The sequence below is a fragment of the Astyanax mexicanus genome, chromosome 17, assembly GCF_023375975.1.
Source record: "Astyanax mexicanus isolate ESR-SI-001 chromosome 17, AstMex3_surface, whole genome shotgun sequence".
In the NCBI taxonomy this organism is placed as follows: Eukaryota; Metazoa; Chordata; class Actinopteri; order Characiformes; family Acestrorhamphidae; genus Astyanax; species Astyanax mexicanus.
Window position 1 is genome coordinate 40,929,085 of NC_064424.1, and position 17,044 is coordinate 40,946,128.

At 39.7% G+C, this 17,044-nt stretch overlaps 1 protein-coding gene across 1 annotated transcript in view; it reads right to left on the bottom strand.

Annotated features, from left to right (window-relative positions):
• Positions 1 to 14,505: 14,505 nt before the first annotated feature.
• The window catches only part of mmp17a (matrix metallopeptidase 17a), a 137,252-nt gene continuing 134,713 nt past the window's right edge, over positions 14,506 to 17,044 (bottom strand). Inside the window, exon 10 of the mRNA XM_022676512.2 lies at positions 14,506 to 16,154. Within this exon, the coding sequence (XP_022532233.2) occupies positions 15,841 to 16,154 (314 nt within the window). The 3' untranslated portion in view covers positions 14,506 to 15,840. The remainder of the gene's footprint in view (positions 16,155 to 17,044) is intronic.

Here is a 17,044-nt window from a genome sequence, read left to right on the forward strand (position 1 = left end):
CCGAATATGTCTGTGAAAGCCAGAAAACGAGAAAGAGAAACTAATCCGCCTGAAACATTTATTACACTCTACAACTGTAGGGGGAGCCCACGAGCACAAAATCTCAATCCTACCTAGTGGAGCTTTAAATCATTTAAAGAAATTGTTCCCTCTTTTGATATCCTGCCGCTGTTGTTGCATTAAATTTAGCATTTAAATATATAATAATTATTCTGTATGTTTATGTTTTTCAGACTTTATGTACTGCATTTTAAGTAATTGATATGTTTTTTTTGAGTTTTGATATGGTCCAATCTGGCCTCAATAAAATTTCAAAATCCATTAAGTAAGACATAAATCAAGTAAAAATCCCTTATGCTAAATCTTAAATTGGCACTTACATATCAGAAAAAACTAATATTGAGTTTTAAAATTACTTAAAGTAAGTTTTTTCTAAGTTTCTAAGTGAGAATGATTTTAGGTCATCATTCCTTAAATAAACTAAATAATTATATACTGATATTGCTAGCTAAGAGAAAATAATAAATAAAATAAATAAATATAATAAATAGTCAAAATAATTAAAAACTTGTGGTCCAAAAGCCACAGTATTCTGATGCTGACTGTTTAAACACTGTTTGTTTTGGTGCCACTTTAAAATAAGGCTCCTTTTATAAAGGATTTATAAATAGTGTATAAAGGAGATTATTAATGGTAACTCATTAGGTTATAAACTATTAATAAGCAGTAACAAAACATACATAGGAAGGGCAACAAATAGGGATTCCACATTCGTTTATAAACCTTTGTGTTAAACCTCAGATTTTACTGGATTCTCTATCTTACTTTGTCTTTTTCATCAGTCATCATTAGCATTTCTGTTATAAAATAACTTTATTCATTTAACTATAACAATTAATAACATATTAAATGACTAAACTTTATAGACTATTTATATCTATATTATTTTATAAAAAAAATATGTTAAAAAAGGAATTGTTCTTCTGCTGTAAGAGCAGCTTTAATTTATAACCATTAATAACTCTTTTATAAACTATTTATAAACCCTTTATAAAGGAGCCTTATTTTAAAGTGGTACCATTTTTTTTTTACAGTTTATTTGTATTAATGCATTTTCAGGTAATTTTGATGAGCTACTGTTTTTTTGCCAAATTGAGGAGAGCCTACACAGCTAGGGGGTTTTAATGTTATGGCTAATCAGTGTATATCTGAATACGTTTTCAGATGTTTTTTGCTCATTAACATCACATAAATGAGGCTTTAAAGTGAACATGAAGATTCTGGATGTTCAGGTCACAGGGGAAGAAACTGCAGCTTATCACCATGAGGGGGCGCTGCATCTCTGCGGAAGACTGGGGTCTTGGAGTGAGAGAGGGGGTAATTGATGATGCATATTTGTATCTATTGAAAAGAAGAAGAAGAAGATGTAGAGGACGGCACGCGGCATTTGGGGCATCCAGCTGAGAGTAGTTACAGTCTTTCTTTATGAGGCACTTACTGCACCAGCAGAGCCACTCCACGTTCCCTCACTGCGCACAAACAAGGCAGCTCGACCACCTGCCCTCAGAGACGGGCCGCGCGGAGAGGGTGGGGGGCGTAGGGGGTAGGGGGACAGGGGGATGAGGGAGGGGGTGCAGAAGGATGATGATGAAAGCCATCAAACTGCTCCTTTGTGCGCGCCGAGTCCCTCCTACCCTCCAAAAGAGTGCATTGGCAAGCCGCTCACGCTCCTGATGGCGCCTATAACAGCCCAGCACTTTCCCCCGGTGTCTTCCTTCCCGCATCCATCCATCCTGCTCTCCACACCACTCAACCTCTCAGCCACAGGTTCTGACACCAGACACCTTTTGTTCTTTTGGGTGGGATGCAGGCTGGTGTATTATCATCCCTCAACCACCTATTTTAAGGTATTGTGATACGAATTTATAGAATTAGACTAAACATTTAAGTGAGAGACGATGCAAAAAATAACATTAAGTGATACAGGTCATAAAATACATAATAATAATAATGGTGCAAATTTCTCCCAAAAACGATTGCTGTTACACATGTTTTGTTGTACACATGTTTTTTACAAATATGTACAGTGTCATCCAAAAGTATTGGAACAGTACGGCCAATAAAATTGTTTCTGCTGTAGACTAAACACACTTGGGTTGAGATTAAAAAAAGAATATGAGCTAAAAGATTTTTCAGAAATGTACATCTATATCTAATTCATAGTTCAGAAGATTCAGCACCTTCTGTCTGAACCAACCCATTTTTACTGTGAGCAAAAGTATTGGAACATATGCTTGTCAGGTGTGTTTTGTTGCCCAGGTGTGTCCTGAAACAGTAATTATTTAAACAATAAACAGCACTCAGTTTCAGATTTGGGTTTTATCTGTGCAGACTGTGCATTTATAGTTAGAGTATAGGAGTAACCAACAAGAAACCTGAAGAGCTGACAATGGGTGAAAAACAAGCAACTGTGAAGCTGAGAGAAGATGGAAAATCAATATTGGCCATAGCAAATAGCAAATAGTGTTTTGGAATGTCCTGAAGAAGAAAGTCGTCACTGGTGTACTACGTAACACATGTTGAACAGGTAGACCAAGTAAAACCACAGCAGTTGATGACAGAAACATTGTGAGTGCTGTAAAGAGAGACACTAAAATAACTGGTTGTAACAACAGCAACAACATTCAGAGTGCAGAAGTGAAGGAATCACAGACGACTTCATGAACAAAAGTACAGAGGTTTGAAAACCACTGTTAGCAAGATGAGTAGGAAGGCTAAGCTGAAATTTGCCTAAAAGTACAGGGAAAAGCCTATGAACTGATTATGGACTGATGAGGCAAAGATTTACCAAAGGATTACCTTTACCAGCGTGTTGGAAAGGTTAAAGTTTGGAGAAAGAAAAAATCTGCTCGTGATCCATAACATACCAGCTCATCTGTGAAACACGGTTTAGGTAGTGTCATGATTTGGGCTTGCATAGCTTCTTCTGGGTTGTGTTCACTAGTCTTCACTGATGTACAATGATCTCAGAAATCTACAGAAATATTTTCTATGTGGGTTTAAAGAAAGATGGAACCAAACTGATCGGAAGATACGCGACGGATTTACAACTAAATATTCTTTATGTACTAAATACTTGTAGTCTTATTCATTTTAATCTACTTGAAGTTTATTTGTTCCAATACTTTTACACAAAATGTGCTGAATCTACTGAACTGTGTATCTGACCCAGAGGTAAATACCTGGAAATGAAAGCTAAAATGTTGAACTTTAGTCTCATCTTTTAATGTCAAACCCATTTTTTTTCAGTCTAGAGCAGAAATAAAGGATTAGCCTCACTGTTCCAACACTTTTAGAGGGCACTGTATATTCACACATTTGAAGGATGATTTCTCCCAACAGCAATTTTAAGATCTCTCCACAGGTGTTCAATGGGATTTAGATCTTGAAACTCCAGCACTTTGTTTCCATCCATCTCTGGGTGCTTTTTGAAGTATGTTTGGGGTCATTGTCCTGCTGGAAGACCCATGACCTAGGACACAAACCCAGCTTTCTGACACTGGGCTCTACTGTTCATTTCGATCCCAAATCCTTTGGCAATCTTCAGTTTTTATGATGTCTTGCAACAGTAAGGGTACCCAGTGCCAGAGGAAGCAAAACCATATTAGAACCTCCACCATATTTGACTGTAGATATTGTGTCCTTTACTTTGTAGACCTCATTCTGTTTTTGGTAACCAGTGGAATGACGTGCTTTACCAACAAGCTCTGTCTTGGTCTCATCTGTCCACAAGACGTTTTCCCAGGATTTTGGTTGCTCGCGTACAATGTGGCAAACTGCAGTCTAGCTTTTTTATGTCTCTGTGTCAGCAGTAGTGTCCTCCTGGGTCTCCTGTCATAGCGTTTCATTTAATTCGACGGAGAGTTTGCGTTAGACTTGTAACCTTGAGATTGTTATTTGTCTACATTGTTGGTTCTCAAGTCCGCAGACAGTTCTATTCTCCTCTTTCTGTTCTTCATGCTCAGTGTGGCGCACACAGACACACAATGAAAAGATTTTTTTTTTTAAATCTTTTTTAACAGGTTTCATGTTTGATTTTTATATTGCTTACATCTGCTACCTGCCACAGGTGAGTTTAAACAAGCATCACATTTTTAAAACATTTTTAAAAGTCATTTACCCTGAATGTATATATATTGTAGTAGGCCCCTGGGGTTAGGGGCGTGACCACTGTGACCCGGAAGGAGGAAGCTCACAGAGATACACAGACACGGGGATTAAATGAACTCAAATCATACCTTTTATTTTAAATGCCCTCCACCACACCCAAAAACAACTCAAAACATAACTCAGCCCAATGGGGCTCTAGAGTCTGTAGAATTACTTAGTTTTACTTTAAAGGCTAAATACGAGTCCGTGCAGCCTCAGCCCTAAGCTCCCCAGTCAAAGTCCTCCCAAATGATGGCTGAGGCTGAGTATATATGCCTGTCTCAACTGGCGGCTCAATCAGCCCTCATGCGGGCCAGCTGAGACAGGCATGGCTTTGCGCTCTGGCGTGGGGCGGACCCACAACTCCCCCGCCTCCTCACGCCAAAATATAATAATAATTTTGTGCAGTATATTTTGGAGTGATTTGGTTTTGTGTGAAAATTGTCAAATTTGCCTTTTTTTCAGCGTTTTTGTGCTGTTCCAATACACATAAAGTGTAGGCTGCATCCTAAAGTGGGCTGCATTTCTCTGAAAGCTGTTCAAAACTGACAATTTCTTCATATACAGCTGAAAAATACAGCTGACATTCAGCATGATTTAAAGGACGCAGCTGATGTATCCTTCGCAGCCCTTAGTTACCCACAATTCACAATGTGAGGGGAAAAAACAGCACGGAAAAACAGCAAGGAAAAATTGGTAAAAAAAAAACGAGGAACTAAGATTCTGAATCAGAGACCTTTTTAAAATGTTTTAAAAGTACAAACACTTTAAAAAAAAAAACTTTAAGTAAAAATGTTGATTATCTATACTTTACTGGAGTAATACTTTTTCAGATTACTTTTTATTTCTACTCCTTACATTTTCAAACTCCTTACAACTTTCCACTTCTACTTTCTACAACTTTCTTAAAATTTAAAAACAGCTTCATTACTCCTATTTTATTTCAGCTTGCACTATTTTGGGTAGTGAACTATAGGACCATGTGGTGCATCCTAAGTTTTTTCCCCTAATGACATTTTTTATTTTTATATTTAAAGATGTTCTGAAACCAGTACTTTTATTCTTAAGTAAAAGCTAAAGTATTTTTAAACCACCATTCTTCTTGAGTGTAGAAAAGCAGGAGAAACTGTTGGAGCTGTGGAGTGAGCAAGAGTGTCTCTTTGACGTGTCTTCCCATTTATACAATGATAAAGTGGAAAAGTATAAAGTAATAAAAGTATATATAAATAAAAGGACAATAATCTCAAAAAGAATCTAGTTCCAGTCTTGCAAATGAATGACCCTGCAAGATCCCCAGTCTTTGCAAAAGCCTGTCAATGGTTTGTGACAAAAAAGTCTGTGACTTGTCTTTAGATGTGAGAAGATTCAGACTTTAGTCTTATTGACTAGTTGTCTAGTTGTTTGAACTATAATGACTGATAATGGGAAAAAAAACAAAAGCTCTGGTTAGCTTTTGTTTACATTCCTCCCCTGTCTCTCTCTGTTGCACTCGGCGTGACTTTAGTTTCCACCCGTTCTCGTTTTCTGCCCGTTCTTAGGCTCCATATCTCCTTATAAGGGCATTTTTGTGTGTGTGTTTATTTATTTATTTATTTATTTTTTCTTTCCTTCAGCTGGGTTCAACAACCCTCTGGGCTGAAGAGCTACTAGTCTGTAGCACTTCATCCCATTAAGCTTCATTTTCCAAAATGATTATTTTTTTGTGGGCCGCCACTTAATGGCTTGGAAAAAATCTGGCCTGTGGCCAAACCTAATTGCCGACCCCTGGTTGTCACGTCTGGTGCTGTTAGCTCCTCTGTTCCTTCCACACCCAGCTCCAACAGAGGCTCTCAGTCTAACAACTACACTACCCAGAACGCACCACCCGCTGACATCACACACACTCCTGATCACATGACACCTCACCTGATTCCTCCCACAAGTCCGGAATACTAATTACTGGCACTATATAAGAGCACACCACACACACACCCACGCCGCGTATTGTTGGTTCTACCTCATTACAAAGCGTTTCTGAATTACTTGTCTCTGCTATTTTTGTGTATGACCTTGCCTTTTGTTTTCTCGACGCCGATTTTTGCCTTTGCCTCTGATATTGGATTTCCTGTGTTTGACTTGGTCTGTGTATCACTTCTGCCTCTTGGATTATCTCTGCTGCTGGATATCTCGTGTATGAACTCTGGACTGTTTCATGATTATGGTATGGTTTTGTCTACATTGCTCCTGTTTATGGTGATTACCTGTTTTTCTGTACCGACCAACGATTTACCTCTGTTTATTTTCAATAAACATTTAAACAGTATCTGTACGTGTCTGCATTCTGTGCACACCTTGACACTGGTCTAGTGTATGGTTAGCATTAGGTTTTGTTATAGGTAAGACTCCAAAAGATTTCCAAATGTTTCTTCCAGAAAATTTTGACAGCAGAAATTACAGAAGTCATGTACGCTGTTAAGTCTGGCCGCCACTGACCACGTCAATTACCCTTGGACAGCCATTGCCGTGGTGCTAGTTTTTCGGTTATCTTTCCAGGGTTTGCATGTTTAAACCAAAGGACTAGCATTTACAGCTGAAGACAACCAACCCTCTACTGCTCCCGGGTGCTGAGGTGGTTGAATGCTCTAGTGCTGGAGAACAAAACTAAAACTCCAGTATAACATTGTACTTCAGCACAGTGGCTTAACTGCTTCTTACAACCTGACTGGTAACACTTATACGTAAGGCTTTATAGGGATTATAAGGTGCACTGATGATTTTTGGAAAAAATAAAGGATTTTTAAGTGCTCTTCGCCTTATAGCTCGAAAAATATGATAATAATAAAGTATGCAGAGAAACAGATACAGAACTACAGTCTGTAATTATAGCGCTACAAAATGCTGCTATATACCCAGTGGAGCTGAAGAAAATGAACAGTCAGAGTAGAAACAAGAAGCTGGTTTTAATTAAGCTGCTTTTCAGTGTATTTACACAGTTCAATAGTGTAATAATCAGATGTGGCTCTACAGCTGCGCCAGTGGTATGTAATGTTACTGATAGTCTGTAAAGAGTTTATTTCATCAACAAAGGGCCACTCAAACTTAAGTGGTCTCCAAAGGTTTGAGAGTTAAGTGCTGACTTCACAATGGGGGGGATAAACTGTATGCATTATGATTATTGCCAGAGTTGTGCTGTCACACAGATTTCTGTTTGTAATATTAACCTCACTATTACATTGAAAGTTTTTCCCAAAAGCAGTAATTCCAGCTATAGAGCTGCAGGCTGTCCAATAAAACCCATCCAGACACCACCTTACATAAAAAAAAACTGTCTAGAAGACCCCAGGGGCCTTAGTTCTGAGTGAACATCTGTTATATGATTATCCAAATATCCCCAGCTTAGACAAAAAAGCACTAAAGAGATAATGCTCATTTGCATATAGGCAATAAACCTGCTTCTATCACTTTGCAATGCTCCCAACACTAGCAGGACAGGACAGGACAGGACAAGCGCATGCCTCCTCCGATACATGCAAAGTCAAACTCAGCCTCTTTTTTTAATACTCTCTTGGAAGCATCACCAAGGTTTCGGAGGAAAGTGCTGGAACCCCAGCTCTAATATACTGCGTCTACCAGCTTAGATGCAACTGGAGTGATAAGAGGAGAGAGCGCCACCTAGCAACCCAAAGAGACCATGACTTACTTACTTACTGCGCTGTCTCGGACTCCGGCTGCTGATGACAAGACAACATGACCTGGGATTTGAGCATGTAATCCAAGAGTACTGTTTAGAATGAAGGATATTTCAGTTTTAACATTTTGGAATTTTGCATTAGGACATTTGACATTCCTCTTGGTCGTTATTTGTCGTGCTCTGACAAAAGACAAAAATGACACAATAAAATCCGAAATTTGAGTGTACAGATTGTCCACACATCTGTATAAATCTGATTGTAATAAATAAACAGCACTGTTGTTGGTAATCCATGTTCATTCTACGTTCTTTTTAATTCAAGAGCGATCCAACCCCCTTATATCAAACCCAGCAGTCCAGCTAACAATTAGTGGTAGACAGAATGTTTTCAGAATGTTACAGTTACTATTTCTAGAACGTTCAATCTGTCAAGATTTCTAGATGTTATTAAAATGTTTTGTTTAATATTTTTAAAAGTTTAAAAGAAGGGAAAACTAAGAAATACAGTGTCACTTGCATCAAAGTTAAAATTTTTAGTTTTGGGAATCTACCCACCCAGAAAAAACATAGCCAGTTGTGCTCTCTCGGACTCCGGCTGCTGATGGTGAACAGCAGGGCATGTTATTTGAGCTTGCAATCCTCAGGACATGTCAAGATGATCTTTGTCATTCCTCTTGGTCATTGTTTGTTGTGTTGTGAGTGACATAAATATTAATTCAAGAGTGATCCAACCTTTACACCACCTTATATCGAACCCATCAGACCAGCTTACAATTTTTTGTTAGCAGAACGTTTTCTGAACGTTACAGTTACCATTCCTAGAACATACTTTTCTGAATAGACCTTTTTATCTGCCTAGATTTCTGGATGTTCTTAGAACCTTTTTATTTAACCTATTCAAACATTCCGGTAACATGGCTAAAACGTCACTTGTGCCAATGTTTAAACTTTACTTTTACTTTTTTTACTTTTAACGTTTGCATAATGTTAGTATAAGTCTATCTGAGAGCGTTATATGAGAAGCGTTCTAATAAATAATAATTCCAATAATGCGGGTTTGTGACTGAAAATTGAGAAATAACACTCATAGAAAAAACGTTGAAGGAGTGATTATTATTGGTTTTCTCAATTAATCATGGATCCTCACTGGAGACTACAGTGTTTAGAAACAGTCAGATTTATTTTTAGCTTAATGTAAGCTTTATCACACCGGGTGTTTGTGCTGAAAGTGTTTAGTATGAGCTCAGTTCTCGGACTAAGCAGAATGTTTAGAAAATATGCGCACATTATTCTGAGGGAGGCGCCGTAACCAAGATGGAATACGGATAAACACTTCAGAAATGAGGAGTGTTTTTGGATATTTTAGATTAAAAAGATATAACGGCTGTAAGTAAAATCGTGATTACTCCATTTTGAATATCGCATTAAAGCTGTAATTCGAATGAACTAAATTAATTGTGAAAAACGCGCAGCGCTACACTGACCCCAGTGGGATCAGTTTTTTCCCCAGCAGCAGAGCAGTTTACCATTACCACGAAGCTGTAGCCATAACTAATAATAACAATCACAATAATACGACCAAATAAAAGAAACATATTTGAGTGACTAATATTAATGATTAGTGAATACCTTGAACTGTACCACACTTCCCTACACTTAGGAATAGAGATAACAGGAGGAAGAGCAGAATCAAAGCTTTTTTTCTGATGTTAAAACACAGATTCAGACCTGCAGATCCTGTAGCTACACCAACACTGGTGGAGTGTTTTCAAAAACCTGCCTTTTACCAGCAGGCGAACCTCAGTGTCTGCAGCAGAACTACACAACTACAATTGGCTGAGGTCCAGCTGAGCAGAAAGCAACGCGGCATGTTGCTGGTGATGTGAAAACAGCGACGCGAGAATGACATGCCCTCCCTCATGAGCAGAAACAGTGGAAGTGTTTAGGTTCGAGAGCATCGCAAAGGAGATTAAAGTGGCTGCATGTGAGCAACACCATCATTTCCTCTCCAAATCTCCAAGATAGAGGGATGTTCTCAGCTCCGTCAGAGGCCACAGGTTATCAGAAGCTGTCAGAGAGTCTGTGAACGATGTCAGGAGCCAGTTAAACACTGGTCGTCAGCCGTCTGCTGCCACCAGTATCGGCACCAGCGCAGCTTCGGCACTCTGCGAGAGTCTGGCACGGCCTGCGGGAGCGGAGCAGGGCGCTGGCAGCCTGGAGGGAACGGATTGGTTCTGGATGAACCATCTGGGGGACGGGGGTTCTTGCAGATGGTTGGTTCAGACTCCACTTTGCTTTGCATATTTCCCGCCACCGTCGCTGGTTATATCAAAAAGATTTTTCCTTTTATTTAAAAAAAGCAAGAAGCTGGAGTCTCGTACATGACCGACGGGCCTAAGCACCCACTGGGCACCGTGTACAGCGTGGTTTTGGAGAAACCCCACTGACTGGATTAGATATGGAGTCAAGGCAAGTCCTTAAATATTCAGTTGGCGTTCCAAGCCTGGTTGCTAGAGTTAGGCTAATTCTGTTGTTGGCACCCTTGATTCACTTGTTCCTGCTTAAGCCGGGGAGTGAGAATCTCGGCGTGACTGTCTTTCGCAGCAAAATCCTGCCAAGAAAGAGCAAAAGGCCGTTTCTGTTCCTCCCGCGACTCCGCTCTGTGGAAGCCGCTGGAACGTGATCGGCCTTCATACCGGCAGCCGCTGCCGCTACTCTCTGGGCAGCCTCACCATCTCTTTGTCATGCAAGTTAATTAGGAGCAGTGGAGTATATCATGGAGAATATTGCTGCTCTAAGCAGGAGAGTCACTTCCACAACAAAATAAAAATGAACCCCGTCCAGACCTCTCTGGATCGGATTCTGCAGGCAGGGCACACACACACTTCCACACACATACACTTCCATACACTTACACAGCATTGCCCACAGCTTCTCGCACCAGGCAAAAGAGGAGGCCCGTTACCAGGGGCAACAGATTCCGAGTTTCCATACCTATTGTAAGATATACAGTGCAAGGTATGTATTCCACATGTGCCACCGCCAACACCACGCCAACACAGCATTTCATCTCCGGCTGCCCTTGAAGCTGTACGAGCGAACAGTGTGTTAAACAGGACTTCCAGCAGCTGCAGCCTCAGCCTGTTAAGCATCTCATGCATCTTATCAGCTTATTCCTGCTCAGGTTACGGTGGGACCACAGACTATCTGGCTGGGATCATTGGGCGCAAGGCAGGAATACCCCTGAACAGGGCATCAGTCTATCGCAGGGATGGATTATATTTCCACAAATAGGTCCTTTGCTCACAAACTGAGAGGGAATATTTAGGTGAAACTGGGTTTTAAATTGTCATGATCCAGAATTCGAACTAGCGCTCTTTAAATCATAGTGACAGCATTTTAGTCTGCTGAACCAATAGGAGCTCCTTTGGGATTTTTGGGATGTGGAAGGAAACCGGGTTTCACGTTTATCAGTTTCATTTTCTGACTGTATCGAGCTAAATTCAAAAATAGATAATTGGGCATGAAACTTAATTGTTATCTTTTCTTCCATTCAGTGAAGAAGTGAAGGATAAATGTGTTTTTTTTTTATTAACTACTTTTTTATTTCAGAATTTTGAGAAAAGTTAAATCTCTCGATTTTCTGATTTGTACAATTTTGTATCTTGTAACACAAATCTGATGGTATAATTCCGCTGGCAAAATGCAAAAATAGAAAAGTCAGCTAATAAAAACGAAATGTTTTTTTTTTCCCTGAAATTCCGATTATTAGGGGCAGAGTTAAAACACATAATATGGGTAATATGGGTTTTAATTTCCTGTATGCCTTTTAGATTTATGTTTATTTATTTTTATTTCAATTTTTTTCCTATTCTCTTCCAATTTGGCTATCCAGTTGTCCCACCCCTTTGTGCATTCCCATCACCAGTGGCACCTGTGACCCTCGGAGGATGGGGAGGAGCACACGCCTCCTCTGACACGTGTGAAGTCAATCACCCTTTTTTTCGAGCTGCTGCTGATGAATCATTACCTGAGCAGCATCACAGCACGCTTGGGAATAGCACAGTGGCTGGGTTTTGATACATAAGCTCACAGACGCCTCGTGCCGCCCGGCGCCACCTTTAAGAGTGATGGGGAGAGAGTGCCATCTACCCACCCGGAAGGAGCAAGGCCAATTTTGCTCTCGTTCATAGTGGCAGTGCATTAGACCACTGGACCACTCGATGCCCTTACATTTTTATTTAATCAAAATTTTGAAAACCATGTATAATTTTCGTTCCACTTCACTATTATGTGCTGATTTGTGTTGGCTTATCACTTTTTAATCTTAATAGAATACATTTAAGTTTGTGGTTGGAGGTGTGCTCCAGAATCAATGTGTGGCATGGAAGCTGCTCTGCTGCAGACAGGAAAGCTCTGCAGAGGGTGGTGAAGGCTGCACAGAGGATTGTTGGAGTCAGCTTCCCCAGCACCACGGACATCTACACCTCCAGAGGCAGGAAGAGGGCCACCTGCATCAGGTAGGATCCCACCCACCCAGCACACGCACTTTTTGTCCCGCTCCCCTCAGGCCGGAGGCTGCGGAGCATTAAGTGCAAAACAACCAGACTGAGAAAGAGCTTCATTCCGGAAGCTGTAAGACTCTTAAACTCCACCTAATCACACTCCACTGACACACAAGGACAAATTACTGTTTACAAAACACTGTCACTTTAAACCGCACTGAGACACTTTAAGCTCTTAATTCACATTATCATGCTGCTATAGCACACTTGCACCCTGGACTTCATGTTGCTGCAACCTGTCTACTCTCTCTATTTATTTTTTTGTATTTTTGGGGGGTATCTTTATCTATTTTGTATATTCTTTTTATTGTATTCTTTATTTTACCTATATATCTATTTTAATAACAGCTCTTGGGTGTAAAACTGGGTCGTGAGAACACAATTTCGTTCCACCTCATGTACCACATGTGATTAGAAAAAGAATGACAGTAAAATCTCCTTGAATGCTCCTTGAATCCTTGGTTGTGAGGTGACAAAATGTAAGTTCAAGGGGTATGAATATTTTTGCAAGCCGAATCTTGAAAAAATGTGTTGTGACCCACAGCAGAAAGAACAGCTACTTGCTGACAGTCTGTGTCATAATGGCAGTGTAAAACAAAACACACACACACACACAAAAACTGCGCGTCTTCAATCAATTTCTCCACTCACTCCTCTTTCCTTTATTTTTCTACAAAAATATTTCCCCTATAGAAAAAAAGACAGTTCAGAATTTACACTGTTGTTGTTTTTTTTTTTTTGCAACTGCCACAGAACCTGCACCTTAAATATATCTGTATATATATATATTTATATAATTGTATATAAGTAAATATATTTAGCAATCATAACAAGTCCAGGTGTGAGGTGAGTGCACTCTCAGCAGGCCCGCGATGCCCGACCCCAAACAACAATCCTGCTAGTAAAGAACCGTGTTACTAAAAAAAGCCGTCTCTCGCCTGGGCGGAGTTAGAAAATACTCGATCCCTTTCATAAACAAAGCTGGAAAACATTTATAGCTGTGGAAACCAAGGCATCGTGAATCCCAGATCATGCATGTCCTCAATGACTTAGCTCCAAAATATTGTTTCTTACAAAAATACACAATTAATTCATAAATTAAAGGTCAGCAAGTTAAGTGTAACTTGGACTGACGAGGTGGAGGCCCTGTGTACTCTGAGAGAATCAGAGAGAGAGAGAGATTTAGAGAAAGAGAGAGAGAGAGAGAGAGAGAGAGAGAGATAAAGAGAGAGCATGTTGCGAGATGATTAGACTCAAGAATAGAATCAAGTGTGAAAGTCAATGAACGGTTGAAGAGGAGAAAGGCTTGGGTCAGTGGTGATGGACACTGAGTGACTGGGTCATTAAAGCACTTGAAGTGATGAGAGATAGAGAGAGAGATAGAGAGAGAGATAGATAGAGAGATAGATAGAGAGAGAGAGAGAGTGATGGGAGGCACTGTTGCATGGTGTCCCATGGTGCCTCCCCTGGTGCCGCCTTCCACTCTGCAGACAGCAGGGAGCCCCATTCAGAGGATTTTTGCCCTTACCTCCTGAGCATCTGAACTAATATTACTACTATCACTACCATCATTATCATCATCATCGTCATCATCATCCTCATGATTATCATTATTATTATTATTATTATTATTATTATTATTATTATTATTAATCAAAGCTTTACTTAAACACTTAAAATGCTGAACAAGGTATGAAAACGTATTTAAATGAAAGAAAAAAGGCTGTTATAATATTTGCACGCAAATAAAAGTGCTTGCTTTGAAACCAGCTCGCTTCGAGGCGCACTAAAATCATTTCAATACACAACAATGATGGTAATAATAATAATAATCATCACAACCCTGAAACAGAAAAACCTTTGGGACAGTGTGGAAATTAAAATTAAAATTAAGAGTAAAACATAAAACAAAACAGTGGTTCTTACATTTATTTTGACTTTTCATATTTGATTGCAGACAGTATGAAATGATGTGGGGTTGGTTGATGCTGCTGCAGTTGGTCTGCAGGTTTAGGTTCAGCAACAGTATGTGCTGAAAAGAATGAGGTCAGCTGACTCTACCTGAATATACTGAATATAGACCAGGTTATTCCATCAATGGATTTTATATTTCTTCCCTGATGATACACACGGCCATATTCCAAGATCACAATGCCAGGATTCATGGGGCTGGAATTGTGAAAGAGTTCAGGGTTCAGGGAGAATGAGATCATTATGTTCATTTTTACACATGGATTGAGAGAGAGAGTTCACCACAGAGTCCAGATCTTAACCTCATTGAGAATCTTTGGGATGTGCTGGATGGAGAAGAGCTGCTTTGTGCAGTGGTTGGTCAGACTCTACCATCATCAATGCTGCTGCAAGATCTTGCTGAAAAATTAATGCAACATTGGATTGAAATAAATCTTGTGTTATTTTAGAAGCTTATCGAAACAATGCCACAGTGAATGCGTGCTGCAAGTGGATTTATTATAACTTAGTTTTGGGAGTTTGATCTACGCCCTTATTCCTCATCGTCTCTCAAAAGTGAAGCTACCACAGGTCGGGCGCCCCCTGCTGTTCGGTTGCAGAAAGCTGTGTAACCCCACCCATCCTCATAGGTTTCAATGGCAAAACAGACAACTTTCAATCACGTTTTTTTTCTAATATACTGTAATTCTACCTCCATTATTTAAATGTAACAGCTAGTGTAACCTCTGCTTATATTGTCATATTTTTATATCCCCACAGAATTCGTTTTTAAAAACATTATTCAGCTCTATTCAAAAAAGGTGTGGTTATTGTTGGCTTTGGACCAATGACTGTATGGGCGGGAATATAGATTGTGTATAGCTCTGTGGAGGCAGCCCTCAGGGGCGGGGTTATTTAAATGAGTAGGCTGTCTCTCCACAGTCTTTCTCCCTTTTCTGGTCTCTACTGCGCAGTCTAGGGTTTCAGGATCGCCAACATGGTGCAAGATTTTGGCTTCATTTTCATTGAATGAATGGGAATGGCAACATGGCGTCCATCTTTTTTACAGTTTCTGATTTGACCACACAAAATGTGAAATATCTTGAGTTTATACTGTCTGCAATCAAATAAATGACAATGTAAATGTAAAAAATACTGTATCTTCCATACTGTCCCAAAAGTATTTTTCTGATACTGCGCTGTGTAACAATTATAACAATAATAATAATAATGAACAATTGCAGTTTTAGTAAAAAAAAACAAATAAACATAAAGATAAAAAGCTGTGTAAGCGTGTAACTCCTTCGCTGATTACAGTGGACTAATATCAGTTCCATTCAGGCCAGTGGCCAGCGTCCCTCCTGTCCAAGCCCACAGGCCACTGTGTGTCCAGTCTCTGGTATGTGTCCGTGTCTGTATCAGCACAGGCCTGTGGCGTGGCTCTCATCAGAGCACCGCGGATAAGAGCGTCCAGAGCGGCGCCAGCATCCAGGCGGGCGAGAGCTGCAGCCGTGGGCCGGTGGGCGAACCCGAGTCCGAGGTACAGGAGCACACCTCGTAGCCGTTCTCAGCGTGGTCCACGTGGTGCTGGCCGGGCAGACGCACGCTCGTGCCGTTGTTCTGCGTCTCCGGAGAGTCCGACTGCATGTCTGCGCAGACCAGCCAGTCTTTACCGATGGGCCGAGGATACCCGGCCTCTACCTCCATGTCGCTGCCCGCCACCCGCCAGTACTCCTTCCCTTTAAAGAAGTATGAGGCACCTGCAACAGATTAGAAACGGATTAAAGTCCGATTTTTTATGTAAAAAAAAAAGCACATGATTTTTTTTAAATGAACACATATCAAACTAAAAAAATACATTCAAATCTTTATTATTTTAACAGATTATATTTTATATTATAGATTCTTCAAAATAGCATCTCTTGCTTAGATGACAGCTTTATGAGAGTAATTTGAATTTCTTGTCTCTTAATAAAGTGTTTGAGAGCATCAGTCGTAAAGTAGTGAAGAGGCAGAGTTACAGGTACAGTGAATAGTGAATATTTGAGTAATGTTCTAATCCATATTATGGCAAGAACTACTCAAATAAGTAAATAAAAAAATTGGACAAGCAATCAGAAAGATTCACAAACTTTAAAAGTATAAACTAAAATAAACTGCAATATAAATATTTAACACTAAATAAATTAAATATTCTAAATTTACAGTGTCTTCCTTTTAGAAAAGTAAGTAATAAACTACAATAAACAAGATACATTTAATTTAAGAAATGCATTTATAATAATGAATTTTCCCCAACAGTGAAATTCTAGTCATGAATTTACTTCAGCAGTGCTATCCGTAATCACAAATCTACCTTAGCAGTGCTAATCTAATCACAAACCAACAACAGCAGCAGCACTTTTTGAATCACAAATCTACCTCAGCGGTGCTATTCTAATCACAAACCAACAACTGCAGCGCTTTTCTAATCACAAATCTACCCGAGCGGTGCTATTCTAATCACAAATTTACTTTAGAAGTGCTATTCTAGTCATGAATTAACCTCAGCAGTGCTATTCTAATCATAAATTTGGCTGAATATCAAATACTAACAATAAAAAAGTCCTCTTTATTTTGCATACAGTATATTTTTGCATTCTTTTTAGCA